This window comes from Ornithorhynchus anatinus, chromosome 16 (assembly GCF_004115215.2).
Source record: "Ornithorhynchus anatinus isolate Pmale09 chromosome 16, mOrnAna1.pri.v4, whole genome shotgun sequence".
Lineage (NCBI taxonomy): Eukaryota > Metazoa > Chordata > Mammalia > Monotremata > Ornithorhynchidae > Ornithorhynchus > Ornithorhynchus anatinus.
In genome coordinates, this window is record NC_041743.1 from 38,082,785 (window position 1) to 38,092,507 (window position 9,723).

The following is a 9,723-nucleotide window of genomic DNA, read 5'->3' on the forward strand; positions in this document are numbered from 1 at the left end:
CGGATTCAAACTCAACCGCCGCGCCGCAGCCAATCCGGGGGTAGGGGGCGGGGCCGGGAGCGACTCCCGACCAATAGCCGCAGGCCGCCGCGCCCGGACGGCCAATCCCCGCGGGGAGGAGGCGGGGCCGGGAGCGGCTCCCGACCAATGGCCGCAGGGCTACGGGGCGCAGGACTACAATTCCCGGCGGCCAGTGTGGGCCGGCTGGGTTGGGGCATGCGCAGTGGGAAAAGGAGCCTAGAGGGGGCGGCGAGCGGCGAGCGGCGAGCGGCGAGCGGCGAGCGAGGGCTCGGACGTCGTTTTATTTCCAGGTTGGGAGAGGCCGGATCGGGCTCTTTTCCCGGAGAAAGACGGGGAAGAAGACGAGGTGGCCCCCGGCGGGGGGAAAGGCGGGAGGAGGTGGGCGGGAGGGAGGGGGCGAGCCGGCATCGGTGCGCATGCGCAGTCTCCCCCCACCACGTGGTCCGCTTCGCCCAGCGTGGCCTCGTCATTCATTCATTCATTCATTCATTCATTCATTCATCTCTATTGAGCGCTTACTGTGTGCAGGGCACTGGACGAAGCGCTTCGAATGTTGCCGTAATAATATGATTATGCATTATGATAGTAGATAGACTATTATATAGGGTCTCTATTTTACTATATATTGTGTATTGTATTATGGTATGGTATATTATTATTAATCATTCATTCATCTCTATTGAGCGCGTACTGTTGTGCAGGGCACTGGGCCAAGCGCTTCGAATGTTGCCATAATAATATGATTATGCATTATGATAGTAGATAGACTATTATATAGGGTCTCTATTTTACTATATATTATTGTGTATTGTAGTATTATGGTATGGTATATTATTATTAATCATTCATTCATTCATCTCTATTGAGCGCTTACTGTGTGCAGGGCACTGGGCTAAGCGCTTCGAATGTTGCCGTAATAATATGATTATGCATTATGATAGTAGATAGACTATTATATAGGGTCTCTATTTTACTATATATTATTGTGTATTGTAGTATTATGGTATGGTATATTATTAATCATTCATTCATCTCTATTGAGCGCTTACTGTGTGCAGGGCACTGGGCTAAGCGCTTAGAATGTTACCGTAATAATATTATTGTAGTATATAGACTCTATATTATACATGGCCTCTATTATACTCTATATTACAGTGTATTGCAGTATTATAGTATATGTTATACTATATATTTTATGATATTACAGTATTGTGTTATAGTATGGCATATTATGATAATAAAATTTTAATAAAATTATTAACAGTTCATTCAATTGTATTTATTGCGTGCTTACTGTGTGCACAGCACTGTACTAAGTGCTTGGAATGTTACCATCATAATACTATTATTATATCATAGTATATAGTATATAATATATTATAGCATTATGCTATAGTATTATAATATTATATTATAGTATGATATATTATTATTATTAACAATAATTCATTCAATCATATTTATTGAGCAGTTACTGGGTGCACAGCACTGTACTAAATGCTTGGAATGTACAATTCGGCAACAGATAGAGACAATTCCTGCCCAACAAAGGGCTCCAAGTCTCAAAATAATACCACGATTATTATTACTGTGTAATATGCCAATACGGTAATTATCATTATTATATAATTGAGACTAGGCATAGCGTAATGAATAGAGCCCGGGCCTGGGGGTCAGAAGGGCATGAGTTCTCATCCCAGCTCTGCCACTTGTCTGCTGTGTGGCCTTGGGCAAGTCACTTAACTCCTCTGGGCTTCAGTTACCTCATCTGGAAAATGGGGATTAAGACGGTGAGCCCCACGTGGGACAGGGACCTTGTCCAACCCGATTTGCTTATAGCCACCCCGGCGCTTAGTCCAGTGCTTGGCACATTGTAAGCGCTTAAAAAATGCCACAACTCTTCTTATTTCAGCGCTTAGAACGGTGCTCGGCACATAGTGCTTAACAGATACCGTAATTATTATAATAATTATTACCATTTGTTTCATTATCATTCTTATTATTATGGCATTTGTTAAGCGCTTACTGCTCTTCTAAGCACTGGGGTAGATACGAGGTCATCAGGTTGTCCCATGTGGGGCTCACAGTCTTAATCCCCATTTTGCAGACGAGGTAACCGAGGCACAGAGAAGTGCCCAAGGTCACACAGCAGAGAAGTGGCAGAGTGGGATTAGAACCCACGTCCTCCGACTCCCACGCCTGCGCTCTTGCCACTAAGCCGCGCCGCTTCTGTTGACTGCAGGGACGAGGAGGATGGCGGCCCCGGGCCCCCGCCTGACCCGCGTGCGGGAGGTCCTGAAGGCGTGCTTCCGGGCCGTCGAACGGCAGCAGAACGTGTGGCGGAGCGCGCTGCAGGACTGCCGGCCGCTCCTCGGTTCCCTGGGGAACTTGGCGGAGCAGGTGGAGGCCGCTCAGAACGTGGCCTTCGAGGCCGCCCCGCTGGGAGCCTTCCCAGACCTGAGAGAGCGCTTGAAGCGCAAGCAGCTGACCGCCGGCGACACCATCCTCGACAAGCTGGAAGAGCGGATGTAAAGGACGCGGTGACGGGGTCGATTTTTAGGACATTTGTGTGGTGGGCTCCCCCGACTCTGCCTCAGGAAGACATTTCCTCTGCTCTGCCGCTCACCTCCTCACGGTCCCCCGTTCGCGCCCGTCCCGCCGTCGAGCCCCGGCCCACGTCCTCCCGCGGTCCCGGAACGCCCTCCCTCCTCACCTCCGCCAAACTAACTCTCTTCCCCTCTTCCAAGCCCTACCGAAGGCTCACCTCCTCCAGGAGGCCTTCCCACACTGAACCCTCCCGTTCCCTCTGCTCCTCCTCCCCTCCCCATCTCCCCCTTTCCCACCCTCTGCTCTTCCCCCTTCCCCTCCCCACAGCACTTGTCTATATTTGTTCATATTTATTCCTCTTAATGAAGTGCATATATCCAAGATTCTATTTCTCTATCTATCATGGTATTGATGCCCGTCTACTTGTTTTGTCATCTGTCTCCCCCCTCCTAGACTGTGAGCCCGTTGTCGGGCAGGGATTGTCTCTCTCTGTTGCCCAACTGTCCATTCCAAGCGCTCCGTCCAGTGCTCTGCACACGGTAAGCGCTCAATAAATTGTGTGACTTTGGGCAAGTCACTTAACTTCTCGGTGCCTCAGTTACCTCATCTGTAAAATGGGGATTAAGAATGTGAGCCCCACGAGGGACAACCTGATTCCCTGTGTCTACCCCAGCGCTTAGAACAGTGCTCGGCACATAGTAAGCGCTTAACAAATACCAACATTATTATTAAATACGATTGAATGAATTTCACAGTAATACAGCGCGCAGCTGTCCCGGTTATATTCACATCCTTGAGGCTTGCACTTCTTGTAGTGTTGGATGTGTCTGTGTTTATGCCTATCCTGCTTTCTTCCGTCTAGTCTTTGATTCAATCAGTGGTATTTATTGAGCGCCTACTGTGTGCAGAGCACTGGGCTAAGCGCTTGGGAGAGTACAACACAACAGAGTTGGTAGATAACGTTCCCTGCTCACAAATGAGCTGACAGTCTAAGGTGGGGACAGACTTTAATATAATTTATAATACACAATACCTTGAATCAAAGCTGGGGAGTCAGGATTCAATCGGTAAACTCAATAAATTGAGTGCTTACTATGTGTAGAGCACTGTACTAAACCCTTGGGAGAGTATAGTACAGCAGAATTGGTAGACACACTCCCTGTCCTCAGTGAGCTTACAGTCTAGAGGAGTCAAGAGACCTGGGCGTGAGTCCCAGCTCTGCCACTGGTCTAGTGAATGTAACTCTGGACCTCAGTTTCCTCATCTGTACAATGGGGATAAAATAGACCGTGGGGCCATGGGGGGAGTGGAACGATGTCCGATCTGCTATCTGGTAGCTACTTCAGCACGCAGCACACATAGTAATAAGTTGTTAAATCAATCAGTGGTATTTATTGAGCAGCTAACCGCGTGCAGAACACTGTACTAAGCATTCGGGAGAGATGAATATAATAGAGTCGGTAGACAGGTTCCCTGCCCGCGGGCCCTCACCGGTTCTGTTGTGCAGCTGCTGCGTTGGCGACCGGCTCGTCTTTTCTGTGACCTTCAGCTATTCTGTTGATCTCCCCCAGGGCCGTCCTCCTCGGCGTACGAGACGCGGTCAGCGGACACGTGGAGCGAGCGTTTGAGGTGTACGAGCAGCACGCCCGGCCGGCGGACATCGACGCCATCTTGCTGCGCTCCGCTGTTATCCCCTCGATAGCGGACATGCTGGAATGGCTGCAAGATATCGAGAGATCTTATCGGAACTTGTATCCTTCACCCGGTCGGTATATCTGTCCTTGCTCTGATGGGTTCTTCTTTTCAGCTGAGGCACAGGAGGAAAGCAATATAGCAAACCCTCTGAATAACGAGCTCCAGCTGACATATTAGTGCCTTATAATTAAGGGCTATTAGGAAAACACCATGGTCTAGTGGATAAACCCCAGGCCTGAGAGTCAGAGGATCTGTGTCCTACTCCTGGCTCTGCCACTTGCCTCCTGTGTCACCTTGGACAAGTCACCTCCCTTCTCTGTACCCCAATTTCCTCAACTGTGGAATGGGAAGTAAATACCTAATCTTCCTCCTTCTTAGACTGAGAGTCCCGCGGGGGACGGGGACCGTGTCCTGCCTGATTCACTTGCGTCTACCCCGGCACTTAGAACAGCGCTTGACATACAGTAAGCCCTTAACAGATACCGTAAAAAATAGGGATTAAATGATAACTGGACAACACGGGATAAGGGATAGGCTCTTAAACTGTGAGGTTGCTGCTGCATTAAATCAGTCAGTGGTATTTGAGTGCTTACTGCGTGCAGAGCCCCGTGCTGAGCAGTGGGGAAAGTACCCGTCGGTAGAGCTTGGTAGACGCCCTCTGTGAACACACGGATCTTACAGTCTTCAAGGGAAGACCGACATTAAAATAAAGGCAGATGACGTAAGGGTTGGGCTGGGATGAGTATCAGATTGCTCAAGGGATACACGGTCAAGGGCAGAGTTCATGGTGAGGGGTGGGCGGGTAGGGAGAAAGAGGACTTAGGCAGGGAAGGCCTCCTGGAGGAGATGTGCTTTCAGGAAGGTGTCGAAGGTGGCGGAACGTACCGCAGCAGAGCCCCGATCGAGCACTGGAGTAGGAAGTCAGAAAGGACAACTTAGCTGAGACCGTCCCGTTGTTCCGAATCACTGCCCCGCTCTCTCAGTAAAACACACTACGGGCCCCTCCTGCCTCAGAGGGAAGTCGCGAAGAGGAGCGGACGGGTACAGAGAATTTCTGGCTGCCCACGGCGGGTCCCCGGCTGCCCGGTGGGTCCTTAACTCCCGGAAAGGTACTTGGGAAAGAGAGACCTCATCAACCAGATCAGTTGGGATAACCTACCTTTCCTTCAAGCTCTGCCACAGGCTTGGGAGCGGGTTTCAGAGGACGACCACCAAGACCTAGTACACGGTATTGGATCTTGCTCTCGTTCCCTGCCTCTCCCCACCTCCCTCCATCCCCCACTGTGTCCGCCCCCACCTCCTCTTTTAGGTGTCGTCCACATGGAAGAAGGACCCATCTCTCCCCCGCCCCCCTTGCTCTCCAGGACCAGCCCGACATCTTTGTCTTACGTCCTCCGGCCCTTCGATGAAGTAACTTCACTCATTTTTCTCTTCCTTCCCTTTCCAGACACCCTACTGATGGTGTCCTTCTTCCTGGACTCGTAGTCGAAGGGATGCTACCGTTCAGGACCCAGAAGGAGGCAGCTGCAGGCCGGGCCTTGAGCTTCCCTCACTGTTCGGTGACGTGAGAAGGGGAAGATTGGAGGGGTGAACCCCCGAAGCTTCGGGCCCGAGTCTGACCAAGCCCAGTGGGGTGGAAGGCGGTGTGGCCTGGTGGAGAGAGGGGGGCACCCGGAGTCAGCAGACACTTTGCCATTTGCCTGCCGGGTGACCCTGAGCGCCACCCTTAACTTCTCTGTGCCTCGCCTCATTTATAAAATGGGGATCAAATTTCCCATCCTTCCTCTGTCTTAGACTGGGAGCCTCATGTGGGACGAGGACTGTGACCGTTCTCATTCTTTTGCACCTTTTGTATAGAGCTTAAGCCCGATACTTGGTATGTAATAAATGCTCAATAAATAACATCGTTAGTTCTCTTATTATGACAACTTGATGTTCCCTGTGGGACAAGGACTGTGTCTGATCTGATTAATTTTTCTCTCCCCCAAAGCTCAGAACCATGCTTGACCTATAGTAAGTATTTAACGAAAATAATTACGACAGCAATGATAATAACAAGCACCACTCTATTCCAGTAAATTGGTTAGTTAGGCCAAAAGTTGGTTAAGGCCAGAGCTCCTTAATCGCCCCTCTGGGGGGGGTGTTTGGAATGTTCTGGGAGGGGACTGGCTTTTGGCCAGTAGGATGGAGAGCTCCACCTCCCCTGGGGTGGGGCTAAACTCTAGGGGGGGCAGAGCAGGGGAAGTTTCTCAGTTTGGTTTGGAGCCTGCTGAGGCTACAGACGGGCCTCCTCTCTGAAATCTAGCCAGAACGATCTGCATGTGGTAGGGTCTCTCTCTCTCCAAGCTATGCCTGGGATACAAAACAAGGTCAGTGTGGCTTAATTCGGGCAAGGGCATATATTGTCAGTGATGTAAGACTAAACCTGGTTTGTCTAAGTGGTTATTATTAGCGTATTACGGTATTTTCCCCAACAGCTAACTGTTAATCGGACAGATGGGGGAGTGGGCTGAGGTCTTTAATTTTAACTTGCAGGAGCTGGAAATAATGGTCTAGCTAACCTCTCTTCCAGTATTCTCTTTTGTGATCTCTCCTAGTGGTCCTAATGAAATCCTGATTGTCATCGTGCCTGCTCTGAGGGTGAAATGCGGGCATAACTACTGGGGCCGCGTCAACCCTATCCATTGGGTGCTGGTGGGAGCCTTTCATTCCATCTGCCTTGCGTGATACCGAATGTAGGGTGCTTCGTGATTTTAGCTCTGCTCGGACGGTTGCGACGAAGGGGTCCCAGAATGAATCCAGAGGGGGGAACATTACTTTGATGGGTTCCAACAAAATTCCCCGGAGGACGTCTGTCATCTTTGCCCGCGTTAGCGTACCCTCCGCTGAAGAGGCAGATAGTTATGGTATTTATAAAGGCCTGCGGTACGTGGTGGGGAAGATACCAGATAGTGAGATTTGACCCAGTCCCTCTTCCACACAGGGTTCACAATTTAAGAGCGTCTCTAGTCCCCGCGGCATCAAGCTAGTACTGTAGCCAAGTATTGACTGTCGCCACCTCCTTCCTTCCTTTCCTCCTCTTCTTCTCCGTCTAGGGAAGTGGGAAGGCCAAACTTAGTGATGTTTTCTGGGTTCTGAGAGACACTCGTTTATTACCCACAGTCTGCGTTCGGATAGTTCGGATCGTCCAACGGACAATTACTCCTCTCCCCCGCCCCCGTCTTCGTCCTTCAGAGTTTTACCGTAGACACGTCTCCTCATTCATTCTGTGTTCTTAGCACCGAGCTAAGATCTTGGGAAAGTACAATACAACAATAAACGGTGACATTCCCTGCCCACAACGAGCTTGCGGTCTAGAGTGGGGGAGACAGACGTCAATAAAAATAAATAAAATCACAGTTAAGCGCGTAAGTGCTTTGGTGCTGGGAGAAGGGAAGAGCAAAGGGATAAATAAAATTACAAGTATGCGCTTTGGGGCTGGGGTCTGGGGTCCTGCTTGACTAAGCCCTCCTTTCCTCTCTTCCCATTCCCTTCTGCATCGCTCTGACTTGCTTCCTTTATTCATCTCCCCCCGTCCCAGCTCGCAACGCTTATGTACGTGCCTGTAATTTGTTTATTTGAATGTTTGTCGTCTCCTCTAGACTCGTCGTGGGCAGGGAATGTGTCTGTTGTATTGTTGTACTCTCCCAGACATGTAATATAGTGCTCTGCCCACGGTAAGCGCTCAATAAATAGAATCGACTGACTGCCCCTGTTCTGCCCCTCTTCCCTTCTATCTGGAAAACGGCTGTGATGTTTTATTTCACTTGAGTTGTAATTGTAAACATTGGGATTCACAGAAACAGGTCGATCTTGAAGGAAGGATGTACAACGGGGGTGGGGATCCCTGCCCAAAGCTCGGGATTCTGGTGGCAGCAGCTGCCGTGGCTTTGGCTACTTGGGTTCAAGGACGGGGACGTGTCTACCAACTCTGTTCTCTTGTACTCTCTCAAGCGCTTAGTACAGTGCTCTGCCTGCAGCAAGAGCTCAAGAAATATGATTGCGCTCTGGCTACTCCGATCCAGTGGAATTAAGGGCAGCTGAGAGCGGTTACATTTTCTCTATTCAAGGCCTCTCTGATCCTGGAGCTAGGGCCCCAACCCTATCTTCCCTTGTGGGCAGAGCACTCAGACTTCTCTTTTGCTTCCAGGTCTTTGGAGAGAAGAGGAGAGGCAGGTACTCTGGGGATTAATTCTCCTTCCTCCCCCTCATCTTCCTCCCGTCTCCCCTCCTCCTCTTCTCCCCCTTCCCCCCTCCTTCCCCCTTCCCCCCCTTCCCCCCTTCCCCCCCCTTCCCCCTTCCCCCTTCCCCCCTTCCCCTCCTCTTCCCCCTTCCCCCCTCCTCCTCTTCCCCACTTCCCCCTCCTTCTTCCCCCTTCCCCTCCTCCTCCTCTTCTCCTCTTCCCCCCTCCTCCTCTTCTCCGCTTCCCCCCTCCTCCTCTTCCTCCCTTCCCCCTCCTCCTCTTCCCCTCTTCCCCCCTCCCCCCTCCTCTTCCCCCCTCCCCCCTCCTCTTCCCCCCTCCCCCCTCCTCTTCCCCCTCCCCCTCCTCTTCCCCCCTCCCCCCTCCTCTTCCCCCCTCCCCCCTCCTCTTCCCCCTCCCCCCTCCTCTTCCCCCCTCCCCCCTCCTCTTCCCCCTCCTCCTCCGTCCCCTTAGCGTCTTCCCCTCCTTCCCCCCCTTTCTCTCTCTCTCCTCCTCCTCTCTCTCCTTCTCCTCCTCTCCTTCTCCTCCCACTCCTCTTTTCCTCTCCCTCCGCTCCCTTCTCTTCCATCATCACATCCCAGTAACTTGGGGTTCATGGGCCAGGCCTAGGGCACTAGTGGGGCATCAAGTCTTAGACCAAACTGAAGGTGTGTAGAGCAAATGTACTGGGGGAGCAGAGTGGCCTAGTGGAAAGAGCACAGACCTGGGAGGCAGGAGCTCTGAGAATTATAGAGGGCCGCAAGCTTCCCGAGCAGTCAGTCAGCGGTATTTATTAAGTGCTTACTGTGTGCAGGCCGCTGTACTGAGCACTTGGGAAAGTACCATATAATGGAGTTGGTAGGCTCAATCTCTACCCACAGGCATTTAGAGTCTATAAAGGAAGGTGGACATTAAAATAAATTTCAGATGGGGAAATAGATTATAAAGGTAGACACATAAATGCTATGGAGTTGGGATGAATATCAAGCAGGGTTTAAAGATACAGGAAGCAGGATGGCCTAGTAGAGCACGAGCTTGGGAGTCAGGGGACCTGGATTCTAATTCTGACTCCACCACTTGTCTGCTCTGTGACCTTGAGCAAGTTACTTCCCCAGGCCTCAGTTACCTCATCTGTAAAATGGGGATTAAGACCGTGGAGCTCTGTGTGGGACATGGATTGTATCCAATCTGATTATCCTGTACCTACCCCAGCTCCTAGTCCTGTGCCCGGCACACAGTAA

At 51.0% G+C, this 9,723-nt stretch overlaps 1 protein-coding gene across 3 annotated transcripts; it reads left to right on the top strand.

The window, feature by feature from the left end:
* Positions 1-238: 238 nt before the first annotated feature.
* On the top strand, positions 239-6,191 carry C16H1orf109 (chromosome 16 C1orf109 homolog). Of its 3 annotated transcripts, none has more exons than XM_029080340.1 (5): positions 239-367; positions 2,264-2,549; positions 4,140-4,319; positions 5,373-5,491; positions 5,711-6,191. In XM_029080340.1, exons 2-5 carry the CDS (start codon positions 2,275-2,277, stop codon positions 5,746-5,748), a joined length of 612 nt encoding a protein of 203 aa, XP_028936173.1. In that variant the 5' UTR covers positions 239-367; positions 2,264-2,274; the 3' UTR covers positions 5,749-6,191. The 3 variants fall into 3 exon arrangements, with proteins under 3 accessions (XP_028936173.1, XP_028936174.1, XP_028936175.1); XM_029080341.1 differs by having other exon boundaries at positions 242-311; XM_029080342.1 differs by lacking the exon at positions 5,373-5,491 and having other exon boundaries at positions 258-367; positions 4,140-4,333.
* Positions 6,192-9,723: the final 3,532 nt, after the last annotated feature.